This window comes from Pinus tabuliformis, chromosome 5_1, assembly GCF_031772625.1.
Source record: "Pinus tabuliformis cultivar Carrire ecotype Pingquan chromosome 5_1, CPIR1, whole genome shotgun sequence".
In the NCBI taxonomy this organism is placed as follows: Eukaryota; Viridiplantae; Streptophyta; class Pinopsida; order Pinales; family Pinaceae; genus Pinus; species Pinus tabuliformis.
In genome coordinates this window covers 366,242,830-366,269,093 of record NC_142305.1, presented here as the reverse complement: position 1 = coordinate 366,269,093, position 26,264 = coordinate 366,242,830, and the positions used below count along the sequence as shown (strand labels likewise).

Below are 26,264 nucleotides of genomic sequence, written 5' to 3'. Positions count from 1 at the left end.
TTTGTGGATTCAGGAAGAAGTTTGATGCCACTTCCTATAACTATTGTCTCAGTAATCTACATTGTTCATCCCAGTACTACGACTCAGACTCAGAGTAGGCATTGCATAGGGAGATGCAATCTCTTCAGTTGGGGGGGATGTTAGGACTCAGAATTGACCAATTTTGACCTTATATTTTTGCCATAATATTATCCTTTTTAGTCATAAGTTGTAAGCTTTGATTACATAATGACTTAATCACCCCAAGGTACGAAGTAACTTTCCGCATATCTATATGTTTAATTGTTCATTGCATATTCGTGAGTATCTTTATATTTATCTTTGGAAAAGCTGACTAAGTTGCCAAGTAATTGTCTTAAGCCTGCAGGAATTATAATTTATAGTTGTTGTAACACCAGAAACAACAACTACGCAGTTGCCGTAACACCAGAAACAGCAACTACGCAGTTGCTGCAACACCAGAAGCAGCAACTACACAGTTGCTACAGTCAGCAACATCAACCATCTAAAGCAGGGTATTTTGCAACAGCTGGGAATAACAAACGGCAACTATCTGAAGAACGCTGATGCGGCATGATCAAGCAGCTGTCTAAAGCGGGTAGAACAAAGTTACCATTGCCTAAATCAGGAACAGCATGGGGAAACGATAAAGGAATGCGAGGATCCCAAGAAGACGGTCGAAGTTGGTTACCAGCTGTGTCGAAGTTGGTTACCCGCTGTGTAACAGCCAGAACCTAAGAAAGAATATATTATTATACTGTTGTAACAGCGTTCTGTAATTTCTATTTTTTGGGTTAACTGAATGAACTGTAATAATCTATTGTAATAGATGTCTCCTCTATAAAGAGGAGACATCTACATTAGAAGGGGGAGGGTGGTCTGTAAGTGAGATTTTGAGAGACATCAGCAAGTCTGAACTTTATTGTACTTGAATCTTTTGGCAAATGAATAGAAGATTATTCTGAGCACTTAATCTAGCCTTTGTGTTCTGGGGAATCTTGTGAGAGGGACTGGGCCCACCTTCCTCACAAGATTCACCCATTTACTTTTCTGTCAAATGTGTAAGTGTGTGATAATTTATTTCTGCTGGTACTCTGTTTGGATTCTATAGCATTACCTCTGGTATTTCCATTTTTCTAGTACTCTGTTTCATTAAATTGCTTGAAGTTGTGCAAGGATATTTCACCGGTGAATTAGAGTGCAGTGTGTATTAGTAATCTGGTTACAGGGGCAGGTGCTGAACGTCCTCACCTGGAGGATAGGGTCCTGATCCTCTGCCAACAGAGCATCCATCACTTTGCTTTTCAGATTTGTAATCTTAATTAATTACTTTCATTTGATCGGTACTGTGATAACTTAGCGTAAGAATCACGTATACTACAACTTTTTAATGCTTTTAGAATTAAGTACATACAGTACGCGGTAGCATTTGGAATAAAAAGACTTTCCCAGGTTGACAATTAATGTGGTACTTGATTGTTTAATCAATAAGCAATTCAACTAGCCAACAAAGACCAAGAATCAGAATCAGAGGATGGTGAGAGGATCACAACTGTGGGGTTTGCATGTGTTGTACCAATTGACCATGGATCGGACTAGGGTGATTAAATGAATATTGCAGCTCTTGGGATTGCAAAACATGGACCAATTAACTTGGGTTCTGATTCAGGCGATGAGATAAAGATTTCAGCTGATGTTGTAGCAAAAATGAAAAGGTCACCAAATGAGGCATGGCTCGCAGAACTCGAAGAGGGCAACCAAAGAATTCAAGAAGAGAATGTTGAACTAAGAAGACTCCTACAAGAAGAAGAGAAGGAGAAAAAAAGTTTGCAACATCAGTTACAAACCAAGGAGGAGGCCTTGGAAAAGTTGCAACAGAGAAAGCTTGAGGCAAAAAGTGATTCTTCAATTTCATGATTTCACTGCTTTTCAGAAACATACTACAGGAATTAGATCAAAATTGTTGAAGAAGATGGGATATCATGGGAAGGGCCTCAACATTAATGGCCAAGGCATTGTGAATCCCATCAAAGTGGAGGAATTGTGTCGTTATGCAGGAATTGGGTATGTTAGAAAAGAGGTTCAAGAGTGATCCAGGACAACCAGTGACCAACCAATGACGGATGATGGGGGAACCTCATCACATTTTAGTGATAGTGAGGATTCCAAGGGTGCTTATCATAGGCGCACTAGGAATAAGCATTTTGTGATGATCGAGAAATTTATGAGGAGGAAGAATCATTGTAGTTACTGCAACGAGGATGTACACCAGAGAGTCGTGTATTAGAAATTCCTGCACAACAAGCATCGTTAAAGAAACCAACTGTTGAAGATGTTCAACAAGTGAATCCGCCATATTCTTTGTGGTTCACTTTGTTGAGTAAGAGATCGTTTTACTAGATATGGTAGCTTGTCATGGCCTCATTTTCTAAATCATGTGTTGCAAATAATTGTAAAAGTGATCATGTGTTTTCCATCACTTAAAACAATAATGATCTTTTTTATATTTTGTTGATAGTTGGGGTATTGTTTTCTATCATGATGTAAACTTGACCAAAGAGTGTGTTATAAACTCTTGGCAAGTATGGGATTGTTTGAGTCATCTGTGGTTTTTTATGTGATTGCAAAGAATGTACCAAATTTGCATGGAATACAAATGTTGAAAGTATTTCTTGACACTGACACATGCAGTTTCCAATTATTCATGCTTTTGGAGGACCAACAACTCCTTAGTGGGGAGGAATTATCTAGGTGGCTCCAGAAATGCTCAGAATTTAGAAGTGGTCTTTGAAAATCTCAAAAATCAAAGTTTTTGTATTGAAGTCAAATTAGGACCATATCGTGGTTCTCGTTGTCTTGATTCCAACGGCATGAACGAAACTCAAATATGAGTTCGTATGCTCAAGATATAGCTAGTCAAAAATCTAGTCAAACTAGTCCCAATGGTAGTCACTAACGAGGCAACATTTTGGCAAAGGGTCGGCGCATGGAATCCGACAGCTAGAACAGGAAAAATTGTCACCTCTTTAATTTTTCTAGTGACCCTTAAAAATTGCAATCAAAATTTTAAGTATTAATATTAAAAAAATAAAAAAATGTATAAAAGTTGGTGTGGCGGGCTGCCACCCCTGCCACCCTCCCTAAAGGTCATTATCATATATATTTAATATTTTGGTCAAGGACCGTGGCTAACTCGAGGCCCCTCCCATGGCCCATGGCCGTTACAACCATATGTCACATTTATTAAATATAATCGGGGCCGAAGGGGTTTGAACCTACCCGGCTACCTGGTCAGCCCACTACCCGAGCTATCCCATACTGTAACACAAGACACGAATTGCTAATCGCCTGCCAACAGCCCTTGCAAATGGTTGAACAATCTAAACCACCTCTATATTAAAACCATGCGCCAATGGTTTAAAAAAAAGTGCCCAAAAAACCAAAAGCACGTGTTATTTTGGGGCGGTGCACAGGATTGACCCCCAGACCTCCGCCCTCCAAGCCAAATGACCTAGACATATGCCCAAACGAGCTTTCCTTGTATTCTCCACCCACCAAAGCAGAGGAAGCGGAGGCTGAGCTGAACCAGGAGTCAAGCTAGAACTGCACTAGGTTGGGCATGTTTTTCGAGATGAGAATATTCTAAGGGAATATTCCTTGGAATATTCCATGTGGTAGTGAGGAATCTAAAATATTCCCTAGACAGTGATTTTTCACAGTGTCAGATTCATGACAAATTTATACTCAAACGAACCAGAATTTCACAAGGAACATGATGGTTTGGTCCATTTCCTCATCTAAGCAGCAAAATTTTAGGCAGTCAATAGTGAGGAATCTTTACCTAATTTTTAGGAATCTAAAAGCTTCCCTTGGAGGTTGATTTTTTGCAGAGGTGGAAAGATGTTGACTTTATAGTCATCTTTCTTAGAATTTCACAGGAAGTGCAGTGGTGTGCTCATAATTTTCATCCAAGCAACGTATTTTTTTCCCATCTCCAGGAAGAAATATTTGGGAGAATCTTTGAGGTTCCCGAGAGTCCATATTTCATTGGTGTCAGAAAAGGGCCAAGTTTATAGTCGTTTGACATGATTTCACGCAACGAATCTAACGATGATACCTGTTTCTACAGCTGAGCTTTGCATTTTCAGTGAATGCTGGAAAATGGAGGTATAAGGGTAATTTATGTAAAGTTGATTGTAATTTGTTTTTGCTTCCATTTAATGAATGAGCCCCTCCTCCACCCCGCATTGAGAAGGGCTCCGAGATGTAGCCCACATTAGGTTAACTTCATAACCAAATCATCTTGTGGCTTTGATCTCATGTTGGTTTTGATTTCCACTTCTTTTTGTGTGTCTATGTTACTTGGTTACATGCTCTTTTAAATGAAAATATGTATGCATTGATGAAGTAAAAGATTTGGATTAGATGTGGTGGAGGCATTTGCTTCACCATAGATGTCCACCTTGGGTTGAATGCTCACATCCTAAATTTAAATAGGTCTAGTATTTTTGCAATTTAAAGGAGCGATTGAGACTGTATGCAATTGTCGATAGCTCCATATGCTTAAGAAAATTGTTTCTAGGCATTCAACTTGTAAATGCATGTCCTTTGATATCATCTTCTCTCATGTCCAAAGATGTTGGATATAAGCCATGGACATTCTAAGTGTGCAGACCATCAAACCTCACTTTAGCATGAATGTTCGAAAGAGAATTCAGCATCAACTCCCTGATGGTTTCTTCAGAAACGGGTTTGTGTTGGCATGCACTGAAACCATAGTGAAAGAGATGAGTGTGATTTCTCTGTCATACGTGGTGAAGCTAGTGTAAAGTAACACGCCATTAGAGGAATTTTGAGGTCCAAAATGGGTCTCCTAAGAAAAATGTACAACCAAAATTATATTTATAATAACCAATGGGATTCAAGATTATGATGTCAACCATAAAGAATGATTCACCACTTTTAAAGTAAAAAAGTAAAAAGATTAAAAAATAATAAAATAATAAAACTACTCGTATTTAACACTTATCTCCTTAAAATTTTGCTTACAACAAAAATACAAAAACATACATCAAAACATGCCTTTTCCAATTGGATAGGGACAAACTACGATCGGTGAGCGAGCATTCCTTTATATAGACTACCTTTAGTGTAATAATTCGTGGATCTGGATCGTTTTGCAGGGCCACTTTCTATATATAATAATTCATATAATGAAAACGTGGTAACACTTGCACGTTCTGTTGAGTGGGTAAACATTGAAGTGTTATACAATATCCGTTAATTATAAAATCACACGTATAATTCACACTTGCCTTGTTTAACTTCTCAGTTGATAATATTATTTTAAAATCACACGTATAATTCACACTTGCCTTGTTTAACTTTTCAGTTGATAATATTATTTCCACATGAGATATGAGTGGATTTTTTTTAATAAATTTGTTATTTAAAATTTAAAAATAATATATATAATTTCTGATTAAAAAGAAATAAATTGATAGATTCACACATGTTGTTTCCTATAACTAAATAATTTAAATCAATTTTTGTAATAATCTTTTCCAAAACATCGAATATGATATACATAACTAAACATTAGTAACATATGTTGTTACGAAGAAATTTCATATTATATTTAAATATAATGTATTATTTTTTCTAATAATTAAATGATATAGAAAAATTAAATATACTTCCATTTATTGAGTTATATATATATATATATATATATATATATATATTAATTAATATTAAATATACATATATATATATATATAAATTAATATTATATATATATATATATATTTAATTGGTTAATTTAATATTTTTGGTGCACTCGGTAAATAATATATGTGAAGTTGTCCAAAAAACATAAAGCCTTTAAACCAGGAAAAAAATAAGTATTAAACATACATTAACAAACCACGACATAATGCAGTTATCATGAATCAACGGACACCACTAGCTTAGATTGTTATTCATATCTTGAGCGCATGGACGTTTTTCTAAGGTTTTATCATTTTTAACAAAGGGCTAAAGAAAAGCACACGTCATTTTTATTCAATGGTGCGGTTGTGATTGGAGTTAACTTTAACCATGTCCTGCGGATATGTTTATACCTAAGCTTGGGTGCTCAGGTTAAGACCTAGGCTCGGGTGCTCATGTTAAGAGAAACTTCTTTGCTGCTTTGGAGAAGCTTGCTTGATATATTTGGAGATGATTAATGCGTGAGAATTTATTGGGTATTTTGCATGCAAGATAGTTGATGGAGACAAAAATCAATCAAACAAAAAAATGAATATGTGCCCTCCTTTAATTGGATATGAACAGACAATGAAAGGTGCAGGGGAACCCTCCCATTACATTATGGGAATTTTGAGGTCTAAAATGGGCCTCCAAAGGAAATTATAAAATAATAGTGGAAATAATAAAATAAGATTAGATTACATCATCAAATTTTAGAGGGAAAAAAGAAAAAACTAATTTTTCAACTCATATTTAGACTTATCTCCTAATGGGTTTGCTAAAATTTCAAGCCATGACACTCGTTAGATCCAGAATTTGATTTCTCATCCAAGGAGTACCCATGTTACATACTTTCGATGGACCCTACTACACGAAAAATGAGAAATACATGAAAAACGTGATTGCAATCACGTTTTTTGATGTATTTCTCATTTTTTGTGTAGCAGAGTCCATCGAAATTATGCAACATGGGTACTCCTTGGATAAGGAGTTAAATTTTGCATCCAACGAGTACTCCTGCTTGAAATATGAGTAAACAATTAGTGAGATAAGTTGAAAATACGAGTTAAAAAATTAGTTTTATTATTTTATTATTTTTTAATATTTTTACTTTTTTACTCGAAAAATGGTGAATCATCTTCCATGGTTTACATCATCATCTTGAATCCTATTGGTTCTTATAAAGTTTATTTTGGTTGTACATTTTTCATAGGAGGCCCATTTTAGACCTCAAAATTTCCCTAATGAAAAAAGACCTTCGGTGTGATTAGAATTAGAATAATAATATAAAAGTCATGCAGATAAATTTCACCTCTAATACATGTGATATACATGAAAGACTTTAAGAAAATCTTTAGAGCAGTCCAACACATGTGATATACCTCCAAGATACCAACTAACTTGGTGGGATTTCCTAACAGAAAGGTCTTGATACTAGAAAAGAATAGGCCAATAGGGTAGTTGATCATCATGGTATAGTTAGAGTTTCATTAAGGGGAAATGTGTCACCTCACTTTGCATTATTGATTGGATTGATCGCCCTGAATTCACAGCCTGCCTTATGTTATGATACATGTGGTATTTACTTTTTAAAATAGGTGTTAATTTATTTATAAGTTGATTGCAAATGATAAAGAATGTACAATTATTAAAAGTCACTTAGTTGTTAAGTTGATATAAAGTGATAGAATTATTTTACTATAATGTCAAAATATTTAATAATGTTTATGTATAAAAAAATTCATATAAGGTGTACTTGCCTAAGAGATATAATGACAGAAAGGCTAAGGAATTTTATGAGCTAAATATGGGTTCCATGATAGATGAAGAGTACATGAACAAGTTGATGGATTTGTTGAGGTATGTGACCTACCTTAAGAATCAGAAGAAAAAGGTCCAAAGGTTCATCCATGGACTACCTTTAGCATTTAGAAACCAGATTGAGTATGATGATTCTCAGTCATTAAAGGAAGTCGTGAGGAAGCTAAAACATTATTATGAGAAGTCTACGTGCAAATCTAAGCCTAAACTTGATTTTAAAGGTAGTGAGAAGATTAAAGGAAAGTGGGCTAACAAGTGAGGAAGACCTCATAATGCAGGTGATAAGGAGAACATAGCACCTGATAAGAAGTTCAATGTAATTGACAGGGGACATGGATTTCAGCTAAAGGAGAAAAATAAGGATAATGGAAGGAAACCTTTGAGGTTTTGTACTTGTGGTGGAGAGCATCGTGAGTATGAGTGTCCATCATACTAGGGTGACAGAGCTCAGATTTTCAATGCTCATGAGGCACAAACAATTGGGGAGGTTGGGAAGAGTATTCCTTGGATTGATGCAACATTGGATAATAGGCAGGCTGATCATTAGGCATCCATTATCGAGATTGAAGGTAAGATTTGTGATCAAGTTGTTCCATTTTCATTAATCCTAGAACTAGTTATAGTTATATCAGTCTTGATGTGGTGGATAAGTGTTGCTTCAATAAATAAGTGCACACTGAATCTTGGTTGTGAATTTGGTTATAGGGACCAAGAGAAGAGTTAATCATTGGGTGAGATCTTGTGCATTTGAGTTTAATGGTATGCATACATTAACACATCTAAATGTTCTTCCTTTGGAATCATATAGTATGATTTTGGGCATGGATTGGTTGTTCATTCATAGGACTAAAGTGGACTGTTATGACAAGGATATCAAGCGCCTATTGATGATGCAGAAATGAGCATATTGTAGATAAAGAAGAAGCCTACATCAGTGAGAATGGTTACAGTTATCCAAAGAAAGCGTAGTTTCCAAAAAATATGTTTATTGTTTGTAGTGCATATTTCCAATGACAAAGGGAAGGATGTTGAGGATGAGGAAGTACTGAATAGGTATCCTATTTTGCAATAGTTTCAAGATGTGTTTCCTGTAGAGATTTCAGAGTTTCCTCCTCATAGAGAGGTGGACTTTTATATTGAGTTGATCCTATGTGTATCACCAACATCTAAGGCATCTTACAGGATGAGCACTTCGAAGTTGGTGGAATTGAAGTTGAAAATTAAGGAAATGATTGATAAAGGACACGTAAAGCCAAGGGTATTTCCTTGGGGTGAGCCAATATTGTTCGTAAAGAAGGATAGTTCTCTCGAATTGTGCATCAATTACATACAGTTGAATAAGGTGATTATCAAGAAGAGTTATCCATTACCACGGATTGATTATTTGTTTGGTCATTTGAAGGGAGTTGTAGTATTGTCAAAGATTTATATGATATTGGGATATCATTAGGAGCGCATTAATGAAGAAGAAATCTAAAATATTGCATTTTGTACAAGGGATGGACATTATGAGTTTATGGTGGTTCTTTTTCATCTTACCAATGTTCCAACCACTTTCATGTGTTTGATGAATAATGTGTTACATCCTTACTTGGACAATTTTGTGATATTTCTTATTGATGATATATTGATATACGCCAAGAATGAGGAAGAGCATGCACAGAACTAGGCAACATCATTGAGATTATTGAGAGAGCATAAGTTTTGTGCCAAGCTCAACAAGTGTAGTTTCTTTTAGTCACATATTCACTACTTAGGACATGTTGTTTCCAAGCAAGGGATAGCAATGGACCTAGAATTATTAAAGCTATCATGGTGTTTCAAACTCCTAGGAAAGTAGATGAGGTCAGATCATTTATGGGACTAGCAGGTTATTACAAGTAGTTCATCGGGAACTTCTTACAGATTGGCTATTACATATTTTCTGAGGACATTGAGACAACATGATTCCATCATGGCTGTGGTTGACATATTGATCAAGGTAGCTCACTTCACTGCAATGAAGTCTACAAATTCAACTAGTGAGGTAGCTAAGATCTTCATTAGGGAGATAGTGAGGTGTAACAACCCCTGGTTGATTTCCTATGTAAATAAAATTAAGACCAAGGAGGGTTGAGGTGGTTTTTCCTCTGGAAACCCTAGTTTGGTTTTTGTTTGGTTTATTCCATGAGATCCCACATTCATGCTTAGAATATGGCATCAGGGTGATTGGCTCAAAGAGAGATTTGGCTCAGCGCAATTTATGGTCGGGTGGTATGTGGAAATCCCTGACTTAGTTGGTATCTTCATATGTTAATATGATCTATTATTCTATTGTGATTCATGTATATGTTTTGGTGATATTATAGGTCGGTTTCTATGGTTTATATGGTGGTTATTTTATGGTTATATGTTGTTTAGATGATGTGTATCTTCTATGGCTCTTGTCATCAATAGTTTAGCTATTGATCAATTGACGAATGTATAGACTAATAAGTTTTGTTGCAGATATGTGGAGAGGGAATAGGGCCTTCTTAGTGATTCTCAGTTGAATCTCAAACTTTTGCGATAAAATATGCATTCATGACCTATAGCTTACATGTTTTCCATGTGTTTGAGGAAATATTTGTTATGTTCTAGGAAGTTGCTGTAGTGGATGCAACACCCTCCAAAATTTTGGCTAACACTCAATTTTCGAAGCCTTCCTTTATTTTTCTTTTATGGTTGCAAACATTCATGCCTCCCAAGGCATCACCTTGCAACTTCCACTGATTAACCCAGTTACACAATTCTGCCTCCAAGTGGCCACTACGCAGTTTTTCTCGACAATGAATATTGTGCCCTGGAGTTCCTCATCCAAGCCTGAGTTGCACTCTGTGTAGTCTCAATGACTAGCCTCCTTCCCTGTCACCTGGAACTATGTGTTGCATAGTTACTAGACCCCGTTCCTAGCCTGTCATCTATCTTGGGCTCATACCATGGAAAGCAATCCATCATCTTAGACTAGGAGGTTTTGGATTTGATGTCATCCCATCATGAGTGAATTGTAGGAACAGGTACATTGATAAATCATGGTGAGATGATAAATGGGATGAAGGAGTAGTGCACATGCTAGAAGACTCACTTGCAGCTGGATGGAAGAAAGAAGCTCATTAAAGAGCAAGTGAAAGTAGCAGATGCATTTAACCATCTTACAAGACCAATACCATTGAAGACCCTCTAGCATCAAGCCATGCAAAGGAAAAGACAGAGCACATCCAACAACACGTCCATCACTCAGCAACAACAACAATTTGACATTCCCACCATAGCTAGCCATTCCATTTGAGTAGTGTCATGTCAATTTTTGTCATGAGTTGTTAATTCCAAATCACTACTATGAGCCATATCTGTTGTAACTGAAAGTAATGTAAAGTGAAAGTCAAACAAACACACACATGAAGATGAAAATTCTTGTAAGTTGAGAAGTCATAGGAAGTTGAATGGTCATGAGAGTTGTCCAAGAGTCACATGGGTCAAGCATCACCCTTGGGTATGTATACCCCTCCCATTGTATGAGCAAGGGTTTTTCACCTTGGTTCCTCCCACATAGCCTTGAGAGTTTCAGTCAGTTCTCTGAAGAGCGAGGATTGGCTCCAATGTCCCACTACTAGGACTAGTGATGTATGGTGTATCACTGTGTCTTGGAACATTTTCTTAATACAAAGGCTTGTTAAGCCTAACATGTTTTCATGCATGTTTTGTAGATGTTTGTAAGACTATTCTTTTGGCTTTTGTAATGCATGTTTGTTTCACTTGTATTAACATAGTTGAACTACTTTGGTTGATTTAGTACTTACATTGTTGGGAATGTCTTGTATTGGTTATCAATGGTGTCTCGTACTTGTGGACTACTCCATAGGATATTAGACAAACATTTCTTGTTTACTAGTTATAAAATTCCTCACACCCGTGTGACCTACTATGCTAGATGGTGTACGTGTTTTCCCTTGTACTTTGGTTTTAATGACTACCACATCTACTGTGGACTACTCCATTGGATGTTGGATAGACATATTTTGATTCGTGTGCGTCTCTTCCTGGGTGGTATTACTACCTCTCACTTAGACAATCACTTTAATCTCCCCCTTTGCAGTAAAGAACCTAGACAAAAGTTATATTACACACTCACCAGGCACACTCACCTCTCTTTTCGAAGATACCAACATAACACTCTCATGTTCTGAAAAACAAGAGCTAAGGAAAATCTCTAAGAGAATGGAAACCAGGCCATTATACCGGATTGGACTCCTACAATAAATGGTGTGAGGTCTGGTTGTGACTTCATACCTGGGAGATCTCCTGAATGTTGGCAAGTCTAGCACCATCAACATTTCTAGCACTAGAAGGAGGGCCTCCAGCCATAAATGGAGGATTGTCCCACCAACCCCACTCATCCATCATATAGTCAAATAAGTAACATTCACTCCCTCTCCCCTACATGCAATTCTGAAGTTGGTCATTTCTCACCTCCCAGACCCAAATGTGAAATCTCGTATCATCATATTCAAGTTGTCCATCCCATCACCCACCAATTTGAAAATGTTGTTGGAATTGATTCCGAGAGTGTACGCTCTTCAATATTCTTAGAGGAAGCAAACGACTACCCCCACAGGAGTGGTAGTTTCATTTGTGGAAGAAGCAATTTTTTTCCATTGTTGAAGAGATGGCAGAAGTTGTGGAAAAATAAGAGGAACCTCCAATGTTTTGAAAGGAAGAATAAGAATAGCTCTTACTCTCAGGCTCAAGTTCTAGTGGAGGAGGTGGAGGGGAAGGAAATGAAGGAGGAGGAGAAGAGGAAGAAGAGCCAACAGACTAAGAAGAAGAATCATTAGATGAAGAAGAGGAGGAGGAGGATAATGAAGAGGACAACATAGCATAAAAAAATATGGAATGGATGACTCAGGGCCCATTGGCACTCCTGGGTGTCCTGCACAAGATGTCAAGACACACATAGAATATTTTTAAAAAATATGATCCTGACAAGGCTATGAAGGTAGAATATCACTTGGACACAATCTACCTACATCTACAAACACTCAAGGTACGTTATGACGATGTTGCATGCAGACTATTTCCATGTACCTTAGATGGCAAAGAAGTTGTATGGTACCACATCCTGCAACAAAATTCCATCCAGAAATGTGGACTGTTCAAACAGATCTTCCTTGAAATGTTTGCTGAAGACAAGACCCCTGCCATGTTACTGCAAGAGCTGGGTAGTCTCAAGATGGAGAAGAAAGAAAAGGTTAAAGATTTCAATCAGCTGTTTAACCACAGTCTAAAAAATTTCTCAGTAGACACCAAACCTCATGACTCCATCAACATCGACTAATACATGTTTGCACTGCTGACCAGTATTGCGCAGTTTGTCAAGTGAGCTATGAGACCAACATTAACTAAGAATTGTGAAGAGGCTATTGCCATAGAGAAAGACCTGCACACTATTGGAGTCATTGTAGATGACGAATCCGTTAAGGACTCCAACAATACGGGCGAGAGGCCTTCGACATCTATGAGTAATGCTAAGGAAAAGGACGAAAACGACATTGAGCGCCTTACTCGTCTCATCAATTTCCTGACCACCAAAGTTGCTAAACTTAAAGAATGGATGAGCAAGAAAACCGTTAACAACAAGCTTTCTAGGTACTCGCAAACAAATAATGTTGCTTCAAATAGCATCAAAAGATAGCCGGTCAAATCTGTATAGAGATCGAATATGGTTTTGAACGATGACCAGCTCACGACAAATTCATACTCCACATTTCACCATGACAATAACTCGGAAATAACGTGCCTAGAATGGAACTGTGGAATGAGAATCATGGGTATGCAGCTGTCCAACACCTTCACAGCTAATCAGAATGTTGAGCCTGACAATGAGGAGGAAGAAGATGTTTCATCTGATAAAGCCCCAAGTACTGGGCATGTAATAAACATGTATCAGTGTACTCGCACAACCCAAAAGGCCACCACCATGAAGGAGCCTCTGAATGACAGTGCAGACCCAAAGTAAAACAATCGATATATCTTGAGAAATCAAGGAATACCCACTGTGTTTGAGATACCGAGAGATAAAATAAGACCAAACATGTTATGGATAGTAGGTCCACTAGTTAACTCAACATAGAAAATTGAGAGAAGGTACGAAAATACAACTACAACAAAGATTGTATCCACGAGCAACAAAGACAAAAGCAGTCCACCGGAAACCACAAACTCAGTATCACCCCCAAACACCTTGGTGAGTCTCCATGCTTTCGAATATAATGATGTGGAAGACATGAAGAAGACTCATGCAAACATATCTTTGTATGAGCTAACTAAAATCACGAGTTAGTGGGACATTCTTCTGCAAGAAATTGGGTGAACCTATACAGGTGATGTTACCTCTTCCAACAAGGGATCAATTATGTTTCTTGACAAGCTAGCATATGTTCTTAACATGATCCACATGGAGGAGGAAAACTTGCTATGCTCAACATTTATGTTGTCATTTGAAATCTTTAACTTCAATGTTCACAACTACTTGATTGATTCTGGCGCATCAATTAATGTCATGCCACTGTCCATTTATAAGAAGATCAATGCTCAATGGAGTAAGAAAAGTGCATAGATCATCCATCTAGACAAGACATGTGTACCATCCATTGGTGAGCTTAGGGATGTGATCATTCGATTATCGTCTAATCACTGAGTTCATCAATGCATCAATATTGTAGTTGTGGAAATCTTGGAAGCATACGACATGTTTCTTAGTAGAGACTAGTCAAGCAAGCTGCAAGGATACATTGCCACTGACTGGTCACAATGATCTCTTCTTTAAAAGGGCATAAATAACTAGATATGGGTGTTTCCAGAGAGATACATGAAACACAATGTGACTTCCTTGAATGGAGAAAACTAACCATTGGCTTTTCTAACACTTATGTTGGAAAATTTCTTTCTAGAAACACAGTTGGGTTTTTATCTTGCAGAGCCATCCCCTATACCACTAGACACACAGTTGGGTCTCCTTCCATGCCCAATTGGAGAGAATGAAAATTGTATAGTAGATTGAAACTGTAGTAGCAGTAGTTATAGTAGTAGTAGTGTGGCAAGCAGTCCTTGTACAAATGATATGTGGACCATGTACTTTGATAGATCTAAGATGTAGGAGGGCTCTGGAGCTGGTTGTGTTTTAGTAGACCCACTGCACAGAAAACACTTAATCTCTAGCCTCTTAGAGTTCGATTGCATGAACAACAACACTCAGTATGAAGCTCTTGTCTTAGGCTTAGAGAAATCCATCAACCTCAACATTGTTGTTCTAAAAGTAGTAGGCGACTCAAAGATCATGGTGCATCAAGTACGTAACACCATACATTGTGTGTCACCACGTCTTAAGAGTTATCAACAAGAGATATGGTGACTTATCTCTCATTCCAAGCTTTTAATATTATTTCAGTGTCAAGATTGCATAATGCAACTATAGATGCCCTAACGAATGCAGTTGCTAGGATTTCACCGTTAAGGGATAGATTTTCTATTGAGATTGTTTATAAACCATCTATCTCGGATAATGTCACAAATTTATGCTTTTTTCATGATGATTAATAGATACTACATTTCATGGCTAACGTTGACATCTCCAAAGACACAATGATAGATGAGGATGAGCACAAACAGTCTCTCCAGGATAGAGCCGATGCAAGCAAAGGAAACCTCATCCCCAAGGGTGGTATCACTTGAGAATCTATATGAATTGCAGAACCACTTTCATGGACTCATGAATGCCAAAACCCACAGCTCTACATTGTTGCACGATGAAATTAACATGGGAACAGACAAGGATACAAAGTTTGTAAATCTCGATATACGTTGTACATCGCAAGGGTAGCAAGTTTTCATCCACATTTTCATACAGTACCGTGATGTATTTGCGTGGACGTACGACAATATCAAGACATATGACACACAAATAATCCAGCATGTCATACGAATCAAGGAAGGGGCCAAGGATTTTTAGCAAAATCTAAGGAAAGTTCATCCATCACTTGAGCCCCTCATACAGAAATAACTATCCCAGTTGTTGGATTCCTGGATCATCTACAAAGTGCAAGATTCAACATGGGTGTTCAATTTAGTCCTTGGAAAAAACAATTTTGGGGAGATCTACCTGTGTGTAGATTTCTGTAATCTCAATCATGCCTTGGACAAGGAAAAATACCTAGTGTCATCCATAGAGCATATAATTCAGACAGTATGTTGTAGCAGCTACAACCACCCTCCAAAATTTTTCCTTAGCTTTGTTTGGGAGCCTCCCTACCAACCTTTCACAACAGCATGTCATGCTTCGTCAAGTACTCAAGCTTCATTGTTTTTCTTGCAGAAAGGGAGCCTTTTTATCATAGCTTGATGCACCCCCATTACAGGTTGTTTGCTTGGACTTAGTCCAGATGCAAGCTGAGCATCTCCCTCAAGAAATTGTGCAATTTTGGAGGGCAACCAACCTTCCCTCTAGAAATTGCGCAATTTTGTCTCGCAGCCTGTTGGGCTCTAGAACTGCCCAACTGTTCCAGTCAAGCATCATCCATAAAATTGCGCAATTCCACCCAGAAAGGATGCTAAACCCATGAATTGCGCAATCCTGGGCAGCAGTAAGCTACTTTGCCCAGAAATTGTGCAAATCTCCTCGGCAACAAACCAAACTCCCTTCATTTTCTCCCAGTAGTTGAGAAACCTCTTGCATGTGTAGTTTAGTTGACCGGTTCCCTCCGGGACTGAGCAAAACAAATTTCCATCCATGGGTTGCTTCCCCCAAGGTAGCATGCTAAGGCATCCCTTGATTCATGGATTTACTTTTATTAGTTGGAGGTTGCATGAAGGATCATCTTGGAAACCTCCCACCAAGTGTTGATATTCCTAGATTTGTGGCATGCATGTCACATATTTCATTTTATCAAAACTCATGAACTAGACACTGCAAAGATCATTCCTAAGATCAAACTTGCAGCTCTGACATCCCACATCATATCTTAGAGCCGTCAGCACATTCAGCTCAGTTGTTTTGGGGTAAGCCCGCTTCCCATGTCTTGTGTTGCATTTCTGGCGCTTTTTGTGTTTCGCTTCGTATGAATGTTGTCTGCTTGATTTCAGTGAGTGCTTGCTGTCATTTTGATACATACTAGCTTGTACTAGCACTGTTTCAGTTTTTATTAACATCTCACTATTGTCACATGCATGAAACTATTTTTCGAGAAGAGTCACCGATTCGGTGACTCACCTCACCCACATGCATGATGTTTTGTTTTCTGAAACTGTCATTCACTCTTTGCATTCACGATCATTCCTTTTTGCTTACACTCATCATCACCATGCATTTACATTCACATTTTCTTTTAGTTGCCTGTCGGCGAGTCTAGGTAGCCTTGGCCTAGACTCTACTTCACCAAGACTGCATTGCACAATCCTGAGAGGGAAGGCTCTATCTTCCTATCGAGAACTGCAAATTTCTACCCAGTGACTATCCTCCAGTATTGTATTGCGCAATTCTAAGGGACAGTGACTATTGGCCCAAATCATTTCGCAATACAGTCACTGAGCCTATAACCATTGCCAACTGAGATTTCTTTTTACACAATTCTAGCAGTTAGCAGCCAGACTGAATTGTGCATTGTGCAGCTCCAGTAGTCAGTCAACCTCCCAATAGACTAGACTATGCCTTGCATAATCTTGGCAATCAGTCTCCCGACCTCCCGTAGTAAATTATGCAACCTTCATGATCCGTCACAGAGGTATGTTGCAAGTCAATTCTCAAGTTCATGTTGAATGTTTTCATGTCTCTAGGTATCATAGGTGTTCATCTGCCTCTCAGCATTATAGGTACAATGGTTTCCAAAAGAGCAGAGTCGAAGACACCGTTCAAACCACACTTGGAGATGCAGTCGATCAAGTGTCTATGGACTTGCCTACCCAAGGAGACATCAAGTTGTTCATAGACAAGGACATCAAGATATGACAGAAACAACATCACAACGAGCAACATCATGAACAACAGTTGAAGGAAACATACTAGATGCAATGAATGTAAGAGGAAGGTTGTTGACAACACAACAGTGGAACAAAGTTGCAAGCTCAAGAAAATCCACTGGTGATGAAAGAAACTTTGGAGACTTAGGCTATGAGGTGATGGTATGACTTGAAGATCGCGCAAAGATAGAGAATGGAATAAAGAAGGAGTTGCATGTGTTGAAGTAACAACTCAAGGAAGAACATGCATTGCACAAACAAGCAAATGAGTTACAGTAGGAATAGGAACAGAAAGGGGCACAACATGCGCTCACAGATGAAACTGAACCTGTACAAGTTATAGATCCATCCCAGCAGTCGGTAGCAAGGAAACAAGGTGAGTAGTGTTGTTGATCGCATGCAAGGGAATGCAGCAACATGCATGTCATTGTGCCCGCGCATGCAATCCCACACATTTAGCACACTCACCAAGGTGAAGACAAGAAGCAAGTCTGACTGGAGTTGAGCATGTAATTGGCAGTTGATGTGCATGACCACCAACACACACTGGAAGAACAACATGGACACTATGCATCAGTGTGTTGTTGTTCCGGCCCCACCCAAGAACAACATGTGCATGTTAGCAGATGAGTGGGATGAAGGAGCCACACTAATGCACCCAGATGCAATGGAGGCAAGAGTTTGATTTAGTAATATTTCACCATGGAGCGCATGCACACCATCACAAACGACCAAGCTTGGCATCAACTCACCACCTTCACCATCACAAGCATGTCAAAGAGTTAGTCTCACCACAATGGACCAAGTTCTAGTGATGTCTTGCATGGCTTGCTCAAGCCAATTTGTCTCACATGAGACATCATGTCAAGTGTAAGTCAAGTGTTGATAGTTCGATGTAACTATCATAGAGTAGACAAAGAGTCATGAGGGTATATGAACTATCAAAAAGGGGAATGTCAAGGGTCACCCCACCCTTTACTATAAAGAGAACCTCATAACTCATTGTATAGGATTTTGGTTAACCAAGCTTCCGATAAGACTATCTTTGGGAGAGCTTGGATAGTATTGTAAAGAGCCTTGGCTTCTCCATTGCATAGAGCTAGTACATCTCTTTGGAAGAGCAGGCGGTTGTGGCTGTAATGTTCTGCTATCGGAACTAGTGGTTAGACATGGATGTATTGTATGACTGGAACTTACACTTCTTAATATAAGAAGAGCCAACACGTTTCATGCATATGTTGTATTGTATTCTATGCTATCTGGTTTACTCTAAATGATATATGTATTGGTTTGCTTACACATTCTGGTATAGCTATCTGTGTATGTATGTATGAATCTTTCTAAAATGTGTTGTTTCTTTAACCATCACTTTGGATTGCTTGCTAAATTTCCTTCCATGTTGTGATGCATCTTCACTCGTGTGTTCCCTTCTTAACTATGTACTATCATAGGTTTCCAAGGGGTGCACTCATATCAACCCATATGTGTTAGAACCTCTCATTCACCTTCCTTGGCTCAATGAACTATCACACCCTTGCTACCAACAGAGTTATCTTACTTGCCTCTGTACAAAATCACATTCAAGGCATTATCGTACGACCCACTACTCGGACTCCTACACGAAACGGTCTAAGTTCTAATTGGGACTACGTACCATGGAGATCCGCTTACATGTTGGCGGGTCCATCATCATCAACAATTTGGCACTAGAATAAGGGCCAGTTGACAAGTTGAGTCCTCACATCTGTTTTGAATCTCTACATATCTATCATGACTAACTACCAAGTTTCGCTTTCAGAATGTATGTCTTATGGAAACGATTTCATTATCTCAAAAAAACTCTTGGATAGCTTGTCTCATAAAACATATTATGGTGGTCGCCACGTAGCCTTGGTTAGGTATGCAGTTGAGGTTGTAGGCTCACATGAAAGGCATGGAATCTTAGAAGAATACATGACCTGTGCATTGTTCATCTACATGCTTTGAGGGCACCCAATGCACTGGTGTGCCATGTTGCCCGAAAAATTTATTCATTCTCTTGTTCATCGGGTCGCAAAGATAGACCATGCTTTCAATCACTTTAACTATAAAGAACTCAACAAAGAAATTATGGAATTATGAAAAGCACCCAATGATTCCATTGAACAATTTTACACACACTTTTGTAATCTTTCATACCGATTCACCGAATATGATATTGATTGGGAATTTCTTGGTGGAATATTTGAGTATCTTCTTCACATATATGAACCCCACTTAGCACACTTTGGTGATGGAGTTGCGAAATCATAGGCAGGCACAGTTGCTGTCACTAGCGATTGTTTGCCTTCACCTCATCAAATAGCTCCACCACCGCGGAGTGGTGTGGGATATCATGCACACACATCTATTTAACGGTCACATCCTCTGGTGAGCACCAATATTGCAGCAATAATGCTGCAACTCCTAGGTTTCCTACTTTACTTTTATAAACCTGGTAGTTCATAACAAACTTGGAAGCGACGGTGCTGTATGCACAAGTACTAGTTCTTACTGCAGGCTGTCACTTGGTCAGCTGGCGCAAGATCACTAGGAGCTCAAACCAATTTCTATGAATTCCAAAAGAAGCTTTATATGTGATGAAAGAAAGGAAAGCTTACTCTACAAAGGCTATTCTACTTGCAGAAAGAGAAAGAAGACTGAAATGTGAAGTAAACCTAGCAAACCCTAATTTACCGACTAACCCTACTTTTGCAAAAAGAGAGGTGAAAATCTAGGAAAGGAGTGCCATTACCTACTGAGGAAGTAAACTACACCTATTCAAGCTATTTCTAGAAGGAAATAAGAAAAAAACATCTTTTTTGGATTTTTATGTATTTTATGTGAAATTGTTATGCATGTAATTTATTTGTTTGTGGATGTGGCAGCAATTAGGTGGCGATGGAGGGCGACTTTTGGATTTGTAGAGGTGTAGGAAGGTGTGGAGGGGTCCTAAGAGGCCTCTGGTAACCTTCTGGAGGCTTTCCCTGCAATCGGTCTTCAAAAAGCCACTTACAAGAAATTCTACAGGAGGTTGCAGGGGATCTACAAGAGGATCTATAGGAGGATGTCGAGCGCTATTTTAGAGGTTTTAAAGGTGGAAAAATGGTGGAAAATGGTAACTAAAGACTAGAGGGGTGTGTTAAGGTGTCCAAGGTTCATCAAGAAGGATTAGGAAACAGAATGATGGTTGGATTTGTTCAAGGGACGAGAGGAAAGTTTATGAGAAAAACACAACAAATTAGGGAAGATTGATGAGGGGCTGTGAATGACCTATGGAGCATGTAGCAAAAGAGATAGTGATGGCTGATTTATTGACTTATTATGTGCAAAGATATACTACAAAAGAGCTGCAAATCAAACACTGAAACTAATCAAGCAAAGAAACTAATTGCACCAAAAAACAGAATTGTATCTCATGTTAACCTAAATTCTGATCTAGGAAACTAGAATGTTGAACAATGCTATATGGAAAGGAACACATGAAAGGAGATTTCTTGCAAAAATAGACATGAGTATGGAAAAATGGATCTGAAGCAAAGCATCAACCTCTAAATCAAACTATAACACTAGAAATTGCATGGAGAAGGCAAAACTGTGTTTTTGGTTGCCAGAGTGTCTTGACCTCAGCTCACGGTCCCAAAGGGAGGAAAGGAGGTCAAGGCTCTATTGATGGACTTTTTTATCTTTCTCCTATCACTATTTAAATTACTCCAACAAACTGAAATGGAAACAGCTATGTAAATCACCAAAAGAAACCTATTCTAACCAAGGAAGAAATCTATCTAACAGCAACTAATTCATGAACTGAAACAAAACATATAAATACAAAACAAGAGGTGATGGACAGCTTGGGTTGGGCCCTAACCCAAGAGCGTCAACCCTCTGAAAGAACTCAGTGCTTGCTTAGAAAATATTTCATTTCCATTATCAAAATAATAGTCATATTACATAAAACTCTTCACAAAAGTAAGCTCGAAATGAGTTGAGAAAGAGCTGCAACAAAAGTGCGAAAATTTGACTAACATCCAAAAACCTACAGAGGCCCTAGGCCTCTATATTTATACAAATAGAGCTCCCAATATCTCTCCTAAAATCATGGAGGCTCGACTCCCAGGACTTGAGAAAGACAACAGTTAACATTCACTTGCTCGGCTGCCTCTTTGATGCACTGATGTGGCTGCTTGTGCTCCAGGATTTCTGAAGGAGGATTCAAAGTAGGGGGTCATCAATGAGGGGGACACCCTCTTATAAATCATCTCCCTTGTCTTCGTCAAATATTGGCTGCCAAATGCTCATTAAACCTTTGAATTTATCTCAAAATTAACCAAAAATCTGCATAAAGCACACATTAGACTTCATGGCATAATGACTAACCCAACTCACTCTATTAGCATAAATATAATAAAAAACATGCAATAAACGAATGACAATGGTAGATTAAGCTAAGTTAGGAGGCCAAATGAGCCCATATAATTACCCATTTATGGGGCTCATCATCACCCCCTACTGAATGTGTTGCTCATCCTCTGAGCAACTAGTCTGTCTCCTCATCTTTGATGGCCCTGATGATCTCCCTGAAATCCCATGCTTTTGATGTGATATCCTCTTCCTTATCATGGAATCCTGTCTTTATATCCACCTCTTCCCATTGTTGTTGTCCTTCTTCCTCTTTTACACCTTCCAGTAGGCCTAGTAGTATTGGAGGACTCAATTTGAGGCCAATGCAATTGGCCTCCAAACTCTGCATAAAGCGCTTGTACAGTGGCACTCTCCTTAATTCTTCTTTCATCCTTGTTGGGGAGTGATACTCCTTGATTTGCAGACTGTGTGGAAGAGTGTTACACCTCCTCATACAAGCATGAATAAAGTCTTCCCCAAGTAACCTTTCCATGTTTTCAAAATGTGCAATGGCCTAGGCCTGCTCATTGATATACTTAGGGGCACTTTGAGGATTATTTGCAAGCAACTGGTGGACATAGATGAGAGCCATGGGGTTTGTTGGCTTAGCTTGGATCATGAAGGGTTTATTTTTCTCTTTTTCCATCAACTTTTTTTATTTATGCCGCCCTTTTCTCCTCATGATTCATCCATGATGCCATGGCCATCAGCTGTGAGTCCCCTAGCCTAGCATTAGGGTCCCATAGGTTCATATCAGTGAGGGCCAAGTTATGAAAATAAAACTCTGCTATCTTTGCCTTGTCTTCTGCTGAACTTTGGTCACATAGGTCTGTAAACTGTTTATAATCCTGAAAAGCAATGGTGCTTCTCTGTGCCAAGGTCTTGATCTGAAACTGTAGCCACTGGTCTTTGAGGTATACTCCATATGATTTTGTTGGTTGCCTTCACTGTAGTGCCTCCATAGACCAGTTGGCCATGCATGCCAACTGTGTGTCCTTTTCTTGCAGCTATTTTCTTAACATTTCATTTTTTTCTTCCAAGTGAGATCTTCTGATTGCTTCTATATGTCTTACAATGCTCAACTCCTGACCCATTTTTCTAAGCTTTCTATCCATGTTGCTAATGTCTTCCACCCGTTTGGACTTGGAAATTTGCATCCATCTATGGCTTCTTACTCTTCCTTTCTCTAGCTCAAAGAAAAGTGGGACTGCAAACTTCTGTGGGATGATTTTCCCCCCCTCAAGGAGATTGTAATAAGAGCCCAAACTAGGTTGGGGGTCAGGTTCTAGAGTCTATGTTGTTTCATCCTTCACCTTGGTCTGCTCTTCTACCCTTTTCTCAAGTTTCTCAGTCTCCTATAGCTTTGTTAGGGTCTCCTATAGAGCAGTCTGTGCCTCCTGTAGGACTGTGTTTGAGTCATGTAGTTTTATTCTTTCCTTCGAAGTGGAGGATCTAGGAATTCCTCTTTCATAAGTAATGGGGGTTTTGGATGGAGATTCTTCCCTGTGGCTTCCCTATTTTTATTCTTGTGCTTTTTCGAGCCCTAAAATACATTGATGGTTGCCTTTTCCTCTTTTGTTTGGGTTTAACTGGGGTGCTGAGGGCAGCAAGAACAACTGCTGCTTCCCTTTCTAGTGTCTCAGGAGACACTTTTGTCTTCTTTTCCCCTTTTTCCTCTTCTTTTGTCTTTTCTTCCTCTGCTAGCTTTGTTTCCTCTAGCTCTGTTTTGGTTTCCTTCTCATCTTGTTTAGTTTCTGCCTTCTCTACTTTAGTCTTTTTCTTCTCTGGTTTAGTCTTTTTCTTTTCTATTTTAGTCTTTTTCTCTTCTGTCCTAGGTTCCTTCTTCTCTGCTTTGGTCTTTTTCTCCTCTGTTTTAGTCTCTTCCTTCCCTGTTTTAGGTTCTTCCTTCTTTGTTTTGGTTTCCTCCTCATCTTCCCCTTTTTTTTCTTCCCCCTCACTTTCAGAAGGACTGAGGTCATATGTGAGGGATTTTATATCATCTTCTCCTGTCATATTTCTGAAGATCTCCCAGGCTATGGGGATTGTGAAGGTGTGGAGGGCTTCTTCCACCAGCAGTTTAATTAGTCCATGGTGAGCCAATTGATCTGAACCTCCTACCTTCAATATAATGCTGGAGTCTACAAGGGACTGTAGGAGAAAATAGAGAATGTTGAGTTTTTGGAGTGTGGGAATATCCATGCCATATCTCAGCTCATGCAGAAGTCTGAAATGGTAACCATAAAATATGCTATACCTCCCTTCCCAGGAAATGTACTTGATAATTTGGTAACTAACCTCATTCCAAGGGTAAGGTATGCTTGTTCTTCTGATGCCATTTTTGTCCTCTATAGGATGCTCATTTGGTTGGAAGAAGGTTTTCTTAGCAACTTGACCCAATGGCTTTTCATCTTTGCTCCAGGGTAGTCCAAGTGGAAGACTGGTAACCCTACTGATAAATTTTGGGGTGATTTCCATGGTGAGACCTCTGAAAGTAACAGTGGCATGGGTCTTTGAGTGGGGTACCAAGGAAAGGGCAAACTCCTGAGTCACTTCTTCATCATACCCTCTAAGTTTTTTGAAAAATGGCATCCAATTGGCTCTGGTAAAAATGGCTACTGCCTCAGGATGTTCATGGAGCCTGACTGAATTTATGGGTTCCTTCCTCATGAATCCCCCTGTCATTATGTTTATAATCTTTTGGAACACCCCAGGTGGAGAAGGAGACAACAATTTTTGCAGAAACAGGAAACAGAGAAACAGGAAGAATTTTTTAATGCAATTCCTCTTCTTTTCAGGCTTAATTCATCCTTAAAATTGCATCATTCCTTGTACATATGAATATCAAAGGTGGGTTTGTACAGAGCCTACCTCTTCAAGTCTGAATTTGAGCGAAAAACCCGTGCTTTCTCCTGCAAAACTGCTTACTGCCCCTCCTATAGAAATGGTTGTAGCTTCTCCTACAGAACCTGTTAATGCTCCTATCAAACCCAATAATGCTCCTGTAGAACCCTGACAGGAGGAGGTGGACTGAAAACGACAAAGAATGATAGTTTTGAGGCTATGGAAGTGGTATGGAGCTTGCTGCAGCCGCGGGGACGATGATAAAATGAAAACAAAGGTGGTGAATAAGTTCGAGGAGGAGTACTTATGTTTACTCGACATATTTTTGGTGATGATGTGAGGTGGAAAAAAGGGTACGTTGCCATTATTCGAACCATTGGTCCCCACTGCTATGTCATCATGACTCCTTATGACTTTTGCCTGCAATTACTTCCCATCATTTGCATCGGAGTTTATACACCCGCCACTGCCTATCTTTTTGGATTTTTTGTGAGTTGACTAGGCACACGTGTGTGAGATCTCCAGATGAGCGCAGCTGAACTGGATGAGGGTGGCCAGTTAACTGGCCACCTTTCTGGTTTAACCCTAACCTTCTCATTCATTCATGCAATTTTTGAATTATACAGATGCAATAGAGGATAGGGTTAGATGCTTACCTTCAAGTTGAATGTTCGTGTTGTAGTGCTGCGTGGTTCTGTTGTTGCTGCATGCTTAGGTTACAATGCTGCATGCATGTATCCCTTCTGCTATATGCTCTTTGCTTCTTGATATGTGGCTTGTTTGTTTTGTACCGATGCCCTTTAGTTGAATCCTTCTTCGAACATCCTCTACATTCCTGTGGCTGCACCTATTTTGCTGCTGGAGCTTGATTTTAAGGGGATCAGCTACTACAGGAAATCCTACAGGAGCTCCTGTAGCTGCTTCTCCCTCTAAAAATTTTAGCTGACTCTTGTGCTAGGAGCTGTGAGAATGCTACTGAAGATCTTGATGGCAATGGAGAAGGATTTGGTAAGCTGTAGGTGAGTTGTGGAGGTGTTGTTCTTTTTTATTTCATTTTTTTTTTTAACTGGTTTCTATGTTTTTGTTTCAGGAAGGAAAGAAATCAATGGAAATGAGGTGGTGCAGGTGTGGGATGGATGGCCTATATGCTCTCTATGAAAATCCTTAGCTCCTCAAACTATTTTTAAAAGCTATTTCGGGCTCTCTGTGATTTCTACAGGAGCCTCCTGTAGAACACACAGGGTCTCCTGTAGGATGCACAGTCTTCAGAAAAAACACAGAGAGGTGGAGAAAAAAATCAGAAATGATGGAGAAGAGTATAGAGGATGTGTAATAGGCTTTGTGGCATTTCCTCTTGCTTCCTGTGGTCCACCTGTAACTTGCAATGCATTTGAAAAGTCAATTTT

General features: G+C 38.9%; 1 protein-coding gene across 1 annotated transcript in view; it reads right to left on the bottom strand.

Annotated features, from left to right (window-relative positions):
- The window catches only part of LOC149164959 (laccase-3-like), a 56,797-nt gene extending 44,809 nt beyond the window's left edge, over positions 1-11,988 (bottom strand). Inside the window, exon 1 of the mRNA XM_089429657.1 lies at positions 11,878-11,988. Within this exon, the coding sequence (XP_089285783.1) occupies positions 11,878-11,988 (111 nt within the window). The remainder of the gene's footprint in view (positions 1-11,877) is intronic.
- Positions 11,989-26,264: the final 14,276 nt, after the last annotated feature.